General features: G+C 43.4%; 1 protein-coding gene across 1 annotated transcript in view; it reads left to right on the plus strand.

The window, feature by feature from the left end:
• Window positions 1-699: 699 nt before the first annotated feature.
• ATP10A (ATPase phospholipid transporting 10A (putative)) overlaps window positions 700-19,126 on the plus strand; it is a 210,915-nt gene continuing 192,488 nt past the window's right edge. The window contains 1 exon segment of the mRNA XM_025852086.2: window positions 700-1,363. Coding sequence (XP_025707871.1) covers window positions 900-1,363 — 464 coding nt within the window. The 5' untranslated portion in view covers window positions 700-899.

Here is a 19,126-nt window from a genome sequence, read left to right on the forward strand (position 1 = left end):
CACCTCAGAACTGCAGCACACAGGGATATTTTGGCTCTGAGGGTTTACCAGAGAGGAAAAGAAAAATACCTCAAACCAAAGCCTGCCCTTGCCACTGAAATATTCCTCCTTAAAAAAAAAAAAAAAAAAAAAAAAAAGCCTGTGTAGGGAAGTAAGGAAAAGCAGCGATGATCAGGGAAAGGGAAAAGTCTAGTTACCCAAGAAGTGAATCTGAAAATAGGTGGAGGTTGAGCAGGGATAGGGAAGGGTGTAGAGGCAGCAGAATCCCGACTTCTTGGGCTCTCCCCGAAAGCAGATATCCTCGGTAAATGATATTTAAAAATCGTAGCATTGGTATGCCATTGCTCATTTGGATTTTGATTCTAGCTGATTCCAGGAGGCTCCTCCGGGTTCCCAGACCGTTTCCCTGTCCAGGGCCCAGGAAGAGCCTGACAGCTGCCAGGGGACTGCGGTGCCTTTTCTCTCACACTCTGCAGCTTCCTCTCTCCTACCGGTGGTAGGGCGCATTTGCACTGTTCTGAGACTAACTGATGCTTCTGGAAACGAAACTAAACTGCTCTAAAGTTTCTCGCTCGGGTCTTTCTGTTTCCCGCTAGCCGCGGTATGCCAGCCTGGGCGCGGCGCGGGGCGGGGCGGGGCCAGGAGCTGCGGCGGCGGAAGCGGCCAGGCAGGCGCGAGTACAAGGGGGTTCTGTGCCGCGCGCGCCGCCCCGCCCCGCCTGCTCCCTGCCCCGACAGCGGACCAGCGGGCGGGGCGGGGCGGGCGCTGACCGCCGTCTCCTTGCGTCCCGCAGGCGGGGAGCCCGCGCCACCGCGCCCGGGCCGCCGGCGATGATCACCTAGGAGGCTGGCGCGGGCGGGCGCGAACTGCGGAGGAGCCGGGCGCGGCGACACGCGGCCATGGAACGGGAGCCGGCGGCGGCCGAGGAGCCCGGGTCCCTGGGTCGTCGTCGGCTGCGGCGGCGGCGGCGCGGGGACGGCAGGACGCGCGTGGTGCGCTCCAACCTGCTGCCGCCCCCGGGCGTCGAGGACCCAGCGGCCGGCGCGGCCAAGGGTGCGCGGCGGCGGCGGCGCGGGGGCGCTCAGCACCTGGCGGACAACCGGCTCAAGACCACCAAGTACACTCTACTGTCCTTCCTGCCCAAGAACCTGTTCGAGCAGTTCCACCGCCTGGCCAACGTGTACTTTGTCTTCATCGCGCTGCTCAACTTCGTGCCGGCGGTGAACGCCTTCCAGCCCGGCCTGGCGCTGGCGCCCGTGCTCTTCATCCTGGCCGTCACGGCCTTCAAGGACCTGTGGGAGGACTACAGCCGCCACCGTTCGGACCACGAGATCAACCACCTGGGCTGCCTCGTCTTCAGCAGGTGAGCCGGGCCCTATGGGCTGTGGAGCGCAGGGTCAACTCGGGGCCACGGCGCTCCGGGAACCTGGTGTTGGGCGCGGTGTGAGTGGCACCGGGCGGGGTGGCCAAGAAGGGGCTCGACCGGGGGCAAGGGCCCGGCCTCTTTTGCGCCCGGGGACGCAGAAAGCAGGAAACCTAAATGCTGGGCGCGCGGGGCTACCCTGCCCCTGATTGGCACTCAGACGCCGGTCCAAACCGGAATGATCCCAAGGCTGGAATCCAGCAGCCCCTGGGCGTGCTCATCCTCGCCACTCCCGCCTTTTAAGTAAAAAGGAGGGAAATCTATGCCCTGCGCTCTGGCTTGAAGTCCTAGCTTCAGTTTTCGGCCAGGCTCTCTAGGACAGGTTGTTTAACACGTTTAACACGTTTAACAACCAACACAGGTACGTAAAGCTCAAGCTCAGATAACCTCTCTTCTTGGGACAACAGTGAAACTGCCACCAAGATTTTGTGTGACCAGCACAGACATATAAAAAAGCAGGGGTAATAATAACAGCGTCCATCCATTGATGTGAGCTGTGAGCAGGCCACCCAACTGGGCACCATCCAATAGTTGACTGTTTAATGTTAGTTTTCTAAAAATTAACCCCAGTTTCCAAATGGAAAGACTGAAGCTGTGAGGGGTTTTTGAGCCCTGCCCATGGTTGGTGAATGTCATTACTTTGCACACATTCTGTCTCCCTGCACCTTCCCAGAGTTTCGGATCCTCAGGCTGGAGATGACTGCTGTCTCTTCTCCCTTTAGACTCCCCACCCCCCAAAAGAGCCACTGGGCTGCAGAGCAATCTCGGAGCTGTGTCTAGTAGCTGAACCCACCTCAAGGTGGAACGCTTCAGGAAGGCAGATGGGCTTGGCTTCCATCCAAAGCTCAGCCCATCTTTCTCTCCTGTTCACCTTGCTTGACTCCTGGTGTAAAGGCCTGATGTGGGCCTCTGAGTGAAGGACATTAGTCTTGTCTGGCTTCCATCACATGTGAGAGGCTTCTAGGAAACCCCTTGTGCTCACAGTGGCAGATTGTTCCCCTGAAAGACGAGGGTCATGGTTATTCCCACCTCTTAGGATAATGTAGATGCAGAGTATTATTTCTGATTCTCCCAGCAACACTGGTTGTGCTTCATACTTATATTACAGATGAGTAAACTGAGGTTCAGAGAGGTTAAATAACTTGCCCATGGCCACACAGCTGCTGTTTAGTGGTATTGGAATTTGACCCCGGTCTTTTCAGTTCTACAGCTTTTCCAACATTCTGGTACTTGAGCTCCTTAAATTTATATAAAACTCACTTTAGGAGCTTGTTAAAAATAACAACTCTCAGGTTCCATTGCCAGTGTTTCTGACCAAGCTCATCTGGGATTGGACCTAGGAATCTGAGTATGTAATTAGCACAGAGGTGATGCTTATATAATGGCTCATACTTTGAGTAATGCTGCCCTCTTGCTCTCAAGGGGTGCCCACTGTCCAGTCAGCAAGCATGATGTTGGTGGACAGGGCTGTGGGATTTCCTGGCTCCTGTTTGTAAGAAGCCGGAGGCCAAGAAGGGAGGAGGCACCTATTTCACAAATGTCCTTTGTCCCTAGTGTGAGGACTCTGGGAAACCGTACCTCTGGCTTCTGTATGACGTAACTCCGGTGGGACTCCGGCAGGTTTAAGTCTTTACACACATACCACTTCCTGTTATTACTGAGCCAGTAGCTCCTGTAGCCTCCTTTTCAGAAATACTTGGGTCTCAGGAAATATAGTGTATTTTCAATGGACAAAGTGTTTTTAGCCCATTAAGTCAATTGACCCTTTAAACAACCATCACCCCCAACATCCTGATGAGAAAAGAGAGTGGGACCCAAAAGCGGTTCACTCGACCTCAAAAGGCTTCACAGGATTTTGAAACATTCATCTTCCCCTTGGACCACACCTGACCATGTTCTTACCTCCTATCCTGACCAGACTGGGATTCTTAAATAATCAGTACAACCCTAGGGAGCAGGTCCTCAGGGATAACGGTACTTTCAGGAGAAGTTCCTAAATATCTCCTAGCTCCCAAGTTGAATTCCTTGAATGCTTCCCTGGGGAGAGAAGGGGCCTTCTTAGGAAGGTCCCAGGTGCTTATATGTAGGTGTGAGGGGGTGGTAGCTGTTTGTGGAGAGGACTGTCCAGTCATCCTTGCTCAGAAGACAGGTCAAACTCTTTTGAGGTCCAGAAAGTCTGAGATTGATGTTTTCAGAATTGAGCTGTGAATGATGTGGATTTCTGAGCCCTCCCCTCTCCTCTGAGAATGGTGAGTGACTTAAGCACCCATTGCATTCCAAGCTCTGTGTAGCTGCCTTAAAACTCCTGTCCATTAACTCAAACTAATGCCCTGATTTGCTCCTCACCATGCCAGGCCCTAGCCAGACCCTGGGATAGAAAGGGGAGGAGGCTGGGTCTTACCTGGAGCTTACTATGGGGACTGATTGTACTGCAGGATGTGTGCATGGGCAGGGGACCTGGGCAGGGCTCCTAGCCTAGGGGTGCAGGATGCAGGTCAGGAGAGGCCTCCCAGAGGAGGGCATGAGTGAGGACCAGGGAGGATGTGGGTCAGATAGGGGGTGGATGCTACCCTTGAAGGAACATGGTGGTGGTGATAGGGTACGACAGGGTCACAGGGCAGCCTGAGACTGCGGCCAGGTCATAACCTGTTTGTGGGGGCAAGGTGTATGTTTGAAGCCCAGGATCTCAGGGGGCTGGCATCAGGACTGGCCAGAGAAACCCAGGAGAGGATTTTTAATTTTATGTCCAGCCAGTTTGTTGAGTGCCTTTGGTTACTACAGACAATGGGAAGCAGAGTTGTGAACTGTCGAGGTCTGTTCTGTACTCTGACTGATGTGCAGAGGGGTGTAAAATGCAGTCGAAGCATATGTAAATGCAGAGCGAGAGCAAAGTTTAGTTGGGGAAGCCTTATCTGCTGACACTGTCTTTGGATGGTGACTTCTCTTGGACATCTCTGTGTTCTGACTGCAGCTGGAAGTGCATCAATTATTCACACCATTGTTTATGTGGTATTTTTCCTCAGTAACATAGTCCTTGGGTCCCTTCTTTATGAGAATCCCCATCAGACTTGTTAGAAATGCAGGTTCCAAGGCCCCCCTCCCCACCCCTGGACTGTTGAACCTGTGGAGGTGGGAGGGCTGTTATCTACATCATGGCTTTGTTTACACATGGAAGTTTGAGAAGCAGTCCTCTGCTTCCATGTCCTGAGCCCACTGTGTCCTCTCATGGATTTCAGACTGCTGGTATTTAGGCAAATCTTCCTGAGCCATGCCCAGTGGGATGAGAGAGAGAGGTGAGTGATCCCAGGGAGTCAGGTCCATTCTGTGGCCTCCCAGCTGGAGGGAATGGTCAGTTTGAGCATCCCTCAGCTGTGGACTAGCGGGCTGGGGTGGGTATGGGAAGCCCTTCATGGTCACACAGACCTCCTTGGTGCTGGCAAATGCTGGCCAGAGAAGTCCTCTCCCTTGATGCCACAGGTGAAAAGAGGGGGCTTGCTGAGCAGCCAACTGGAACAAGGCTGGTTGTCACCAGAGATCTGGGCTGAGAGGCGAGCAAATGGTTGGAGGGTGCAAGGCTGGTGGGACTGGAAGAGGAGAGTGATGGGAATACAGAGGAAGCCTGGAGAGTGGTGATTCTGGTGGCAGGAAAGCAGAGAATAGTTAGCAGAGGAGGACATTGATGAGGAAGTTGAAGAGGGAACATTCCTAGAAAGGGGTGTTGCCCAGGAGAGGCAAAGGGAAGAAGCAGGGACCATGCATGGAAGAAAGTGCTCTCATCCTCCTCTGCAAACATAAGGGCAGTGGGTAACACTTATTAAAACAAGCAAACCTTACCCCCTGCTCCCAGAGCGGGCCTTAGAAGGGAGCAGCTTGGAGTGGGGGTGCTGCACAAGGCCCCTGCTTCTCTTGCACCCTGTAACTTGACAAGTGGGGTGCTCGCCCCAGGTCCACATACCCCTTCTGGCGCTCTTGTCTTGCCCTCCCTCCCTCTGCCCCATACCCTGCCCGGGTCAATGTGTAATTTTGTTTCCCTTTTGCCTCCATTCCCTTTGTAATGACTCAAAGATGGTCTTATTGACACCTTCCAATGTCTGTCTCCTGGCTGGTGGAAACAGTAGCATTTCTGCTTGAAATAACCTGAGGGGACTTTTCCCAGAATCATTTGGGCTTTGTACTTGGATTTGAGTTCCATCCTCTTTTGGGAAAACAGGTAGTCAGGGGGTGCTATTACGCTTATCTTGGATTTGCTCTAATTTTGTCTGTTCCCTTTCCTTTGATTCTCACTTCATTTCCCCAGCTTACAGGCATTATCTGGCCAACCGGCTTACCCTGGGCTTCATGATTTGTTTTTTCAGAAGAGTCTGAAATGACACCCAGCAAAGTTCTCCTTTTGTTTTCTGTTCATTATCTTGCCTCTCCTCTCCTTCCTTCCCTTTCCTGGGGAGCTACATCTCTTCCTTGTCAGCAGCAGAAACATCTTTTCCCTGAAGCATAGCAACTTTGTCTTATTTGGAGTAAAAGATTTGCAAAAGCAGAGACACCAGGATGAGATCCAGGAGACAGAAGCATGCCAGGATAACGCAGGAATATCTCTTGGGTATGCTAGGCAGGGGGACACTTGAGGGCTAGTATTTGGAAATTGCCATTCACATGCTTTTTAGAAGTTATTTTTCTTTTGATATCTGTCCTATGTCACGTGTGACTGGGCTCATGGTGGTCAAGTTGTAGAAAAAGAACCTTTCTTTTCCTAAAAATTTGGTTGCCCTCAGAAGGTAGGCATGGGGCAGTTCTTTTTTACTTATTGATAGGAGGCAAGTGTTTTATGTGTATAATTCCATCTTAACCTAACAACAGTCATATTTTCACATCCCCATTTTTCACAGATGGGGAAACTGAGGCCATAATTCCATCTTGTCCTCTCAACAGTCCCATTACTTTTTACACCCCCATTTCTCAGATGGGGGAAACTGAGGCATCAAGACTTGATAGCTTGCCTAAGGTCTCCCTGTTAGGAGACAGCAGTACTACGGCTTGAACCCACAGTCCTGCTCTGACTCCACGTTTGTAGTTATTTTTGTACGTGAGACCCCTCCCCCCAGGAGACATAGGCCCCCTTAAAAAAAAAAAGTTGAAAATTTTATTCATCTCAAAGTACTTCCTAACTTCCCATATGATTTCTTCTTTGACCCATTAGATACTTAGGAAGGTCTTATTTAATTTCCACATATTTGTGCGTTTTTCAAATTCTTTGTTACAGATTTCTAATTTCATTCTATTCACACATATAGAGAAATGCACGTATAACATATCATCCTGCAGTTTCAACAGTTAGCAGCTCATGGCCAGCATTGTTTTATTCTACGCCCTCCCTCTCCCTTTTATTTTGAAGCATACTCCAGATATTTCTTCTTTCATTATTTATCTTTAGAAAAGCAATGATCCTTTTAAAACTAAACTGCACATCTGAAATTAATGATGTACTGTGTTTGCTAACTGAACTTAATAAAAAATAAGTAAAACTAAACTGCAATGTCATTATCATACCTAAATTTATACTAATTCCTTGATATTATTAAGTACCCCTATGTTCAGATTTTCACTTGTCATGTAAATACCATATATTTTTTTTTCAATCTGTGTGAATCAGATCCAAATAAAGTCTCACTGTGATTGGCTGATAGGTCTTTTAGGCCTCCTTTATCTGTGGCTATCCCCCTCTAAAGCTCCATTTCTCTTTCTCATTTTCTCCTTGCAATTTATTGTGAAGAAACTGAGTTATTTATACCGTAGAGTTCCCATGGCCTGAATATTGCTGATTACTTTCCTGCGGTATCTTCCTTTCTGTGGTAATTCCTGTTTAGTGGTAGATTGGTCTAGATACTTTATCAGAACTTCCTCAGGTACAGATTTGACTTTCTTTTCTTTTTGTTTTTTTTGGTCAAAACTGCATTCATAGATGGCATTCTGTACTTCCATCAGGAGGAACATAGTGTTTCTTTGTCACTCTTTTTCTGATGGATTTTAGCAGCCATGGGTGATCACTGCCTCCATCCATTAATTTGTTAGTGGATGCCAAATGTTGATGGTCTAGTTCTTTAATTTATTATCGGGAATACTTCTATAAAAAGACCCTTCCCTTCATCTACTACTTAAGTTCCCAGTGGTACAAATCATAGGAAAAGAGAGGTAAGTGTTTGATTTGGATCCCTAGCATCTTCTGATGGGAAACACTTGGCTTTCTAAAATTTTTAACCTTTTTATTTTGAAATAATTTGTAGAAAAGTTGCAAAAATTGTGCAGAATTCCTGTATATCCCTCCCCTACCCTATTCTAATTTTAACATTTTACTTAACTGTACTACAGTGGTTAAAACAAAGAAATTAACATTAGCAAAAAGCTATTAATTACATTCTTTATTCAGATCTAAACAGTTCTTCCTTTAATGCATTATTGTAGGTAGTGATTTTGCAAATTGATCCTGTATCATATTACTTACATAGGTGTTTAAAATTTTTATGTCTTGCTGATGAATTGATCCTTTTATCATTATAAAATATATTTTTTGTCTCTACCAGTTCTTGTCTTAAAAATCTATTTCGTCTAAAATTAATATAACCACATCAGCTCTCTTGGTTACTGTTTCCATGGTTTATCTTTTCTTATCCTTTTACTTTCCACCTATTTTAGTGTTTGAATCTGAAGTGTGTGTCTTATAGATGGTATATGGTTGAATTATGTATTCTGAAAAATTTATTCTGCCAGTTTTTGCCTTTTGATTGTAGTATTTTATTAACATCTAATGTAATTACTGGTAAGGTAGGATTTATGTCTGCCAATTTGTTGTGTGTTTTCTGTATATCTTATGTGTTTCTTTCCCATAGACTTCCATTATTGCCACCTAAAAATAAATATTTTTCTAGTGTACCATTTTAATTCCTTGTTGTTTCTTTTACTATACTGATGTTCTTCGCTATTTTTATAATGGTGCTATAGAAATTACAAATAGTTTATAAAATCTTTTATAATTTTCATCTTTATAGTCATCTTCCATCCCTTCATTGTATCAACCCTTAATTTGTACATATATGTCTTTCTTCCTTTAAAATTTTAGGAGGCACTTTTTTCTACAGACCAAAATATGCCCAAAATCTAGTGTGTGGCACTGATCTATGCACTAGCCTGATCATATTTGATCATATTCTGCTTTTTTTTATTGTTCCGTTTTTGTTTTTATCTTTGTTTTTTTCTCTTTCTTTTTTCTTTCTTTCCCTTTCTTTTCCCCTGGTTTCAAGTCTATTCTGATTTGTATACAGTATATTTGCTGGGGACGTTGTTAACCTGTTAGCACTTTGTTCTCTCATTCATCTATTCTCCTCTGGACAAAATGACAAGACGAAAGAAATCACCTCAGCAAAAAGAACAAGAAGTAGTACTGTCTGCCAGGGACCTACTCAATACGGACATTAGTAAGATGTCGGACCTAGATTTAGAATAATGACTTTAAAGATACTAGCTGGGCTTGAAAAAAGCATGGAAGTTATTAGAGAAGCCCTTTCTGGAGAAATAAAAGAACTAAAATCTAACCAAGTCGAAATCAAAAAGGCTGTTGATGAGGTGCAATCAAAAATGGGGGCACTAATGGCTAGGATAAATGAGGCAGAAGAGAGAATCAGTGATATAGAAGACCAAATGATGGAAAATAAAGAGGCTGAGAAAAAGAGAGATAAACAACTACAGGATCAGGAGGACAGAATTCGAGAGGTAAGTGATACGATAAGACGAAACAACATTAGAATAATTCGGATCCCAGAAGAAGAAGAAAAAGAGAGAGGAGCAGAAGGTATATTAGAGCAAATAATAGCAGAAAACTTCCCTAATGTGAGGAAGGAAACAGGCATCAAAATCCAGGAGGCACAGAGAACCCCCCTCAAAATCAATAAAAATAGGTCAACACCCCGACATCTAATAGTAAAACTTACGAGTCTCAGAGACAAAGAGAAAATCCTGAAAGCAGCTCAGGAGAAGAGATATGTAACCTACAATGGTAGAAATATTAGATTGGCAACATACCTATCCACAGAAACCTGGCAGGCCAGAGAGGACTGGCATGATATATTCAGAGCACTAAACGAGAAAAATATGCAGCCAAGAATACTATATCCAGCTAGGCTGTCATTGATAATAGAAGGAGAGATCAAAAACTTCCAGGACAAACAAAAACTAAAGGAATTTGCAAACACAAAACCAGCCCTCCAAGAAATATTGAAAGGGGTCCTCTAAGCAAAGAGAGAGCCTAAAAGCAGCATAGATCAGAAAGGAACACAGACAATATACAGTAACAGTCACCTTACAGTCAATACAATGGCACTAAATTCATACCTTTCAAGTTACCTGAATGTAAATGGGCTAAATGCCCCAATCAAGAGACACAGGCTATCAGATTGGATTAAAAAACAAGACCCATCAATATGCTATCTGCAAGAGACTCATTTTAGATCCAAAGACACCCCCACATTGAAAGTGAGGGGGTGGAAAACCATTTACCATGCTAATGGACACCCAAAAGAAAGCTGGGGTGGCAATCCTTATATCAGACAAATTAGATTTTAAAACAAAGACTGTAATAAGAGATGAGGAAGGACACTATATCCTACTTAAAGGGTCTATCCAACAAGAAGATCTAACAATTGTAAATATCTATGCCCCTAACATGGGAGCAGCCAATCATATAAGGCAATTAATAACAAAAGCGAAGAAACACATTGACAACAATACAATAATAGTGGGGGACTTTAACACCCCCCTGACTGAAATGGACAGATCATCTAAGCAAAAGATCAACAAGGAAATAAAGACTTCAAATGACACACTGAACCAAATGGACTTCACAGACATATTCAGAACATTCCTTCCCAAAGCAACGGAATACACATTCTTCTCTAGTGCCCATGGAACATTCTCCAGAATTGATCACATCCTAGGTCACAAATCAGGTCTCAAACGGTATCAAAGATTGGGATCATTCCCTGCGTATTTTCAGAACACAATGCTTTGAAACTAGAACTCAGTCACAAGAAGAAAGTCAGAAAGAACTTAAATACATGGAGGCTAAAGAGCATCCTACTAAAGAACGAATAGGACAACCAGGAAATTAAAGAAGAATTTAAAAAAATCATGGAAACCAATGAAAATGAAAACACAACTGTTCAAAATCTTGGGATACAGCAAAGGCAGTCCTAAGAAGAAAGTATATAGCAATACAAGCCTTTGTCAAGAAACAAGAAAGGTCTCAAATATACAACCTAACCCTACACCTAAAGGAGCTGGAGAAAGAACAGCAAATAAAGCCTAAACCCAGCAGGAGAAGAGAAATCATAAAGATCAGAGCAGAAATCAATGAACTAGAAACCAGAAGAACAGTAGAACAGATCAATGAAATTAGGAGCTGGTTCTTTGAAAGAATTAACAAGATTGATAAACCCCTGGCCAGACTTATCAAAAAGAAAAGAGAAATGACCCAAATCAACAAAATCATGAATGAAAGGGGAGAGATCACGACCAACACCAAAGAAATACAAACAATTATAAGAACATATTATGAGCAACTCTATACCAGCAAATTAGATAACCTGGAAGAAATGGGTGCATTCCTAGAGATGTATCAACTACCAAAATTGAACCAGGAAGAAATAGAAAACCTGAACAGACCTATAACCACTAAGGAAATTGAAGCAATCATCGAAAATCTCCCAAGAAACAAAAGCCCAGGCCAGATGGCTTCCCAGGGGAGTTCTATCAGACATTTCAAGAAGAATTAATACCTATTCTCCTGAAACTGTTCCAAAAAATAGAAATGGAAGGAAAACTTCCAAACTCATTTTATGAGGGCACCATTACCTTGATCCCAAAACCAGACAAAGACCCCATCCAAAAGGAGAATTACAGACCAATATCCCTGATGAACATGGATGCAAAAATTCTCAACAAAATACTAGCCAATAGGATCCAACAGTACTTTAAAAGGATTATTCACCACGACCAAGTGGGATTTATCCCTGGGGTGCAAGGATGGTTCAACATCCGCAAATCAATCAACGTGATACAATACATTAACAAAAGAAAGAACAAGAATCATATAATCCTCTCAACAGATGCAGAAAAAGCATTTGACAAAGTACAGCATCGTTCTTGATCAAAACTCTTCAGAGTATAGGGATAGAGGGTACATACCTCAATATCATAAAAGCCATCTATGAAAAACCTATAACGAATATCATTCTCTATGGGGAAAAGCTCTCAGCTTTTCCCCTAAGGTCAGGAATGCGGCAGGGATGTCCACTACCATCACTGCTATTCAACATAGTATTAGAAGTCCTAGCCACAGCCATCAGACAACAAAAAAAATCAAAGGCATCCAATTCGGCAAAGAGGAAGTCAAACTCTCACTCTTTGCAGATGATATGATACTGTATGTGGAAAACCCAAAAGACTCCACCCCAAAACTGCTAGAACTCATACAGGAATTCTGTCAAGTGGGAAAATATAAAATCAATGCACAGAAATCAGTGGCATTCCTATACACTAACAACAAGACAGAAGAGAGACAAATCAAGGAGTTGATGCCATTTATAATTGCACCCAAAACCATAAGATACCTAGGAATAAATTTATCCAAAGAGGCAAAGAATCTGTACTCAGAAAACTATAAAATACTCATGAAAGAAATTGAAGAAGATACAAAGAAATGGAAAAATGTTCCATGCTCATGGGTTGGAAGAACAAACATTGTGAAGATGTCGAGGCTACCTAGAGCAATCTACACATTCAATGCAATCCCCATCAAAATAGCATCCACTTTTTTCAAAGAAATGGAACAAATAATCCTAAAATTTGTATGGAACCAGAAGAGACCCCGAATAGCCAGAGGAATATTGAAAAAGAAAAGCAAAGCTGGCGGCATTACAATTCCGGACTTGCAGCTCTATTACAAAGCTGTCATCATCAAGACAGTATGGTACTGGCACAAAAACAGACACATAGATCAATGGAACAGAATCGAGAGCCCAGAAATGGACCCTCAACTCTATGGTCAATTCATCTTTGACAAAGCAGGAAAGAATGTCCAATGGAAAAAAGACAGTCTCTTCAACAAATGGTGCTGGGAAAATTGGACAGCCACATGCAGAAGAATGAAACTGGACCATTTCCTTATACCACACACAAAAATAGACTCCAGATTGTTGAAAGACCTAAACATGAGACAGGAGTCCATCAAAATCCTAATTGAGAACACAGGTAGCAACCTCTTCGACCTCAGCCGCAGCAACTTCTTCCTAGAAGCATCGCTCAAGGCAAGGGAACCAAGGGCAAAAATGAACTATTGGGATGTCATCAAGATAAAAAGCTTTTGCACAGCAAAAGAAACAGTCCACAAAACCAAAAGACAACGGACAGAATGGGAGAAAATATTTGCAAATGACATATCAGATAAAGGGCTAGTATCCAAAATCTATAAAGAACTTATCAAACTCAACACCCAGAGAACAAATCATCCAATCAAGAAATGGGCAGAAGACATGAACAGACATTTTTCCAAAGAAGGCATCCAAATGGCCAACAGACACCAGAAAAAGTGCTCAACATCGCTCGGCATCAGGGAAATCCACATCAAAACCTCAATGAGATACCACCTCACACCCGTCAGAATGGCTAAAATTAACAAGTCAGGAAACGACAGACGTTGGTGGGGATGTGGAGAAAGGGGAACCCTCCTACACTATTGGTCGGAATGCAAGCTGGTCCAACCGCTCTGGAAAACAGTATGGAGGTTCCTCAAACTGTTGAAATTGAGCTACCATACGACGCAGCAATTGCACTACTGGGTATTTACCCCAAAGATACAAATGTATGGATCCGAAGTGGTACGTGCACCCCAATGTTTATAGCAGCAATGTCCACAATAGCCAAACTGTGGAAAGAGCCAAGATGTCCATCGACAGATGAATGGATAAAGAAGAAGTTGTATATATACACAATGTAATATTATGCAGCCATCAAAAGGAATGAGATCTTGCCATTTGCAACGACGTGGGTGGAACTGGAGGGTGTTATGCTGAGTGAAATAAGTCAATCAGAGAAAGACATGTATCATATGACCTCACTGATATGAGGAATTCTTAATCTCAGGAAACAAAGGGAGGGTTGCTGGAGTGGTGGGGGGTGGGAGGGATGGGGTGGCTGGGTGATAGACATTGGGGAGGGTATGTGCTACGGTGAGCGCTGTGAATTGTGCAAGACTGTTGAATCACAGATCTGTACTTCTGAAACAAATAATGCAACATATGTTAAGAATAAAGAAAAAGAAGAAGATAGCAGGAGGGGAAGAATGAAGGGGAGTAAGTCAGCGGGGGAGACGAACCATGAGAGACGATGGACTCTGAAAAACAAACTGAGGGTTCTAGAGGGGAGGAGGGTAGGGGGATGGGTTAGCCTGGTGATGGGTATTAAAGAGGGCACATTCTGCATGGAGCACTGGGTATTACGCACAAACAATGAATCATGGAACAGTACATCAAAAACTAATGATGTAATATATGGTGATTAACATAACAATAAAAAATTAAAAACGAAATTACAAATAGTATCTTAATTTAAAATAATGTAGTTTGCATTAATACTAACAATTTCCATAGTGCATAGAAAATTTGTTCAGTATAGTTTATTTTCTCCTCCTTCTTTGTGCTATTACTAGCCTATAAATTTGCATCTTTAAACATTATATGTCCATCAACACAGATTTATAATTATTGCTGTATGGAATTGTCTTTTAAATCCACATAGAAGAAGAAACAGTTATGAAAAATATACTTGTCTTTTTTGCCTCAACTGGTATATCAACTTCAGGCAGCTGCAGTTTTAAACAATTGCTGCTGATTCTTTTTTTTTTTTTAAGATTTATTTATTTTAGAGAGAGAACATGCTCCCCAACACGAGTAGGGGGAGGGACAGAGAATCTCAAGCCGACACCCTGCTGAGCACAGAGCTTGAGGCATGGCTGGATCTTACAACCCTCAGATGACCTGAGCCAAAACCAGGAGTTGGACATTTAACTGACTGAGCCACCCATGTGCCCCACTGCTGATTATTTTCAATGCATGCCCTGGGTATAGGGCTTTTCCCACAGAGCGAGGTCCAAATCAGCTCCTGTTACAGCATTGTTCTGGGGTTGGGACTTTTTGAGGTACTCTGAACTCAGCCTACCCTTTCTTTTGGCATCAAGTCAGCTGATTTTCATAGGTACTGTGGAGCTAGGGAGAGGGGAGTGGGAATAGGTCAAGTTAAAATTCCACAAATCCTACTATTGTTATTGAGGTTCAGCAGTTTTTCTTGAATAAACTCTCCTTAGCTTGTGGCAAGCCTTACTTGTTAACACCCAGGCTTCTGAAAAAGTTGGTTTTGGAAATTTTGCCGGTGTTGCTTTTATGGAGGAACAAATTTATATAGAGATCCTCATTTCACCATTCTGGCAGTCCCACTTCCTGGTCAGTTACTTATCAGTTTGGGTTGGTGTGTTGTTTCTCATGATTGGATTGAGACTGGGTTTTTGGCAAGAATACCACCAAAGTGATGTCCTTTGCACACTGTGATATCAGGGTGTATATGATGCCTATATGTCTTATTATTGATGGCTCTAATTTTGATCTCTTGGTTAGGATGATGTCTGCTGGGTTTCTCCATTGTAAATTTATTATTTTCCTGTTGTAAAAAAGTTAATATCTTGAGACTATAGAGGTATTTTATTTCTCCTCAAACTTTTGCCCTCCAACATTAGCACCCACAGGTGGATCTTGGTGGTATTCTAATGGTGATTATTTTTTTTACCCTCATTCCTTCTGTATTTATGGAGTAGAATTCTTGGAAGAGCCATTTTTTTTTTCTTCTTCCTTGGTAATCTCCTCAATCATTTATTCCTTATCAGTGGAGACTAGTGGATATTTGTTTTATTCTGCAGGTTGTAATTGAATGCTGTTGTGATTTATCTTGTTGCTCACGTTCCAGCTGTGGTGACTGGGAGCTCTCTCAGTGTAGCCCTGTGTCCCTTTGACATGTACCCAGCCTTTCTTGAGCTCTTCCCTACTTTCTGGCTCTAAGATGTTCCAGGCTTATCTTTTATTTTCTTTGCCCCAGTTCTGGAATTAACTACTTTTCCTAAGGGTTATTTAGTTTTTTTAAAATTATTATTATGAATTTCATGGATTTATTTACTATGGAATGGATATATTTAAATATAATCCATTGGTTTTGGGTCTGTTGTGGTTACTATTGTAGTTGACTCTTGAGTCTTTTCACATAACCTGCAATCATTTTTTTCGTTGTTGTTTTTTGGTCTGTATTCCTAGCTCATCTTAAGTATTTCCTACCACACTTCTGGAACCAGAAGAAACCTTATCTTTTTTCCCTTAGTTTTACTGAAATATAATTGATATATAGCACTGTGTCAATTTAAGGCATATAGCACAATGACTTGACTTAAATATATTACGAAATGATTACCACAGTAAGGTTAGTTAACGTCCATCATATCACATAGATACAAAAAAAAAGTTTTTTTCTTTGTGATGAGAATCCTTTTTTTTTTTAAAAGATTTTATTTATTTATTTGACAGAGAGAGAGACACACACACACACAGAGAGGGAACACAAGCAGGGGGAGTGGGAGAGGGAGAAGCAGGCTTCCTGCGGAGCAGGGAGCCCGATGTGGGGCTCAGTCCCAGGATCCTGGGATCATGACCTTAGCTGAAGGCAGACGCTCAATGACTGAGCCACCCAGGCGGCCCAACGCTTGTTATTTCTTGTCTTTTAGTACTAACTAATCTGACTGGTGTAGGGTGGTGATATCTCATTGTGTTGGGTTTTTTTTATTGTAGTTTTTGATTTGCATTTCCCTAATCATTCATGATGTTGAATACCTCTACTGTAGCTGTTGACCATTTGTATGTCTTCTTTCAAAAATGTGTGCTAAGATCCTTTGTCCAATTTCAATTGGATTAGAAGCCTTGTTTTTTTTTTTAAGATTTATTTATTTATTTTAGAGAGAGGAGAGAGCGCATGTGGGGGGAGGGGTGGGCACTATGGGCTGGAGGGAGAAGAGGAAGGAGAGAATACCTAGCAGACTTCTGCTGAGCACGGAGCCTGATGTGGGGCTTGATTTCATGACCCTGAGATCATGACCTGACCTGAAACCAAGAGGCAGACGCTGAACGAACTGAGCCACCCAGGGGCCCTGGGACCTTGTTATGTTTAATTCAGTTCTACTGTAGCTTTCAGTGTCCCCTGAAGCCCAGTGTCCTGGTTTGCCTTGCTGTGGTATGGCTAGATCCTCATCTGAGGGTCATTCTTTATGGTGGTCATGAACTCGGCAAGTTCTATCTTTCCTGGAAGGGGTCAGGTATCTCCTATCCGGGGACAGTACTGCCTCTAGGTGTGTTTGCAAATACTTAGTTACCATAATGACTACCAGGAAGACCTGGCACTTAGTGTTCATGGGCTAGGCTGCTGAGTGGTATGTGATGTACTTGCTTTGCTCTGGACATTCTCACCCCATAAGGAACTGCCCTGCCATCATTGAAAAGCATTTTTGGAAGACTTTGAATGTATGCACTTATCTTTGTTTCTGGATTACTTGGCTTGAGAAGATTAAGAAGGGCCTGTGTGACATTAGGGTCCTGCCCTTCATGAAAATGGGGTGGTCCAGCTACTTGTTGAATTCCTGAATCAGGGGAGCCCAGTGTACTTATTTGTACAAGTCTTAACCTTACTATATTTAGTACATTGAAAGAACTAACAGGAAAAAATGGAAAGGCTATTTTGATTTTGCTTTTTTAGAATACTCTTAGCTTGGCTTTCCATGTTTGCTTGTTTTGCATTTTCCCAGAGTAGTTTGTATGCATTGCCCTGGATATACTCTCTGTGGTTATTTTTCCCCTGGGCATACTGTAGTTTGAAATACTTTGCCTACCAAACTATTTTCATTAGGTAATAACAATTCTTTTGCCCATTTTAGGCCAGTCAGAGGCAATTAAAACCTCTTCAATGAGGTGGAACCCTTGCCAACAGTTAGATACTGGGCAGGCTGCATCTCTCTTCAGCCCAGTGCCCTTATCCAAATAGGAAGGAGGATTAAGCGAGATGATGCTCAAAAAGGTTGGAGCAATGCCAGGCAGGTAGGTAAGAGTTATCTGTAGCTCATTATTATGATTATTACTACTGCTGTTATTTCTATTATTGTTCAGATCTTTTGGTCAAAATGTTTCTTAACATTGTTAGTTACACTGAAGTAGATGTACTTCCAGCCAAAACAAAGAACTTGAAGTGTCATTGAGCATGTGTGGTTTTACCATGGGTAAATGGACAGTTTTTGAAAAGCATTTTGAAATACTGAAATAATGGGAGCGATGGAGTCCCATTGATAATCCAGGGATACCTTTGGTTGGCTCAAGTATCTTCTTAGAAGTTCACTTCACTGGAAAAGCACTGCAGGAAAATAGCAAAATTAAGGCATTATTTGCTTATTAGAGAGCAGTGTGTGATGTATTCCGGTAATTATTTGGTAATAACCCTTTTTAAAAAAATACATCAAGTAAGTTTAATTCAGTTGATCCATTTAATGGTGTCTTTGAAGTTCTTATTTTTGTTTGTCAGCTGTCATAACAATTTAAAAAACCCTAAAGTAAGTCTTTGGTTTTCAAAAGGAAAGCAAACCTAGAGCTGCCAGGACTCTCTTCCTCCAGAGATGGGCCCTGTAGGACTCCTCAGAAGAGTGCTTCCCAGGCATTAGGATCCATGATACCTGATCATAGAACAGTCCAGACATTAGCTCTGTGTGGGAATCTGCCTTGGTTCTTCTTCCCCATCAGGTTTTCCTCTTTTAGGAACTATAGCACTTTCCTAGAAAGGCCCCAGGGTGTGAAACAGACATGGGTGTGGTCTGGGTCTTTAAAAGCTGCTGTTCCAAAGCTCTGGAGGCCTCCCTGGGAATCCCACTTCTCCCACCTCTCTTCCTGTGCTTTTCTGAATGGTACCCTCTGTCCCGGAAGGAATCCGGTAACAGAGGGGTTAATGAAATGGAAGGAAATCCGACTGTCACCAGACAATTGGACTGAGCTCTTTGTTCTCACTTCTTACTACTCTTCCATCCCACCCTTTGTTTGGGGGTACTTCGAATAGCAGTTTTTTAAACAAATGAAGTTCGGGGGGGGGTCTGTTTTTGGTTCTTATTTCTATACTTTGTCAAAACGTGACCTTGGGACTCTCGGTGGTATGTGTAGCGTGTCAGCTGTGGGCGGGGAGGCGAGCGAGGCCGGTGCTCAGGAGCATCCCATCTGTGCAGCCTCATTCGGGTGGCAGTTCCAGTTCTCTAAAGGGATGAGTGGGTGGAGGAGGGGGCCCTGGGGCTTACTCTGAGGGTGTGGCCGCATCCTTTTTGTGCTTGGGCAGAGACACAGATGGGGCCTCTCCCCCAGCCCTCTGCCAATTTGGACATCATTCTCATTTCAGTTACAAAATCCATCCACTCTATCTTGGTCATCTTCAATGCACAGGAGTTCAGGAAATCTGTTGACTCCCCAAAACTCAGAACAGTCTGAGGCTAAAAGGCAGGGCAGGAAGTGTGTTATCGGGAGGGAGGCCGTGGTTCCGCTTGGG

The sequence above is a fragment of the Callorhinus ursinus genome, unplaced genomic scaffold, assembly GCF_003265705.2.
Source record: "Callorhinus ursinus isolate GAN/ISIS: 27379988/994484 unplaced genomic scaffold, GSC_fseal_2.0 scaffold78, whole genome shotgun sequence".
In the NCBI taxonomy this organism is placed as follows: Eukaryota; Metazoa; Chordata; class Mammalia; order Carnivora; family Otariidae; genus Callorhinus; species Callorhinus ursinus.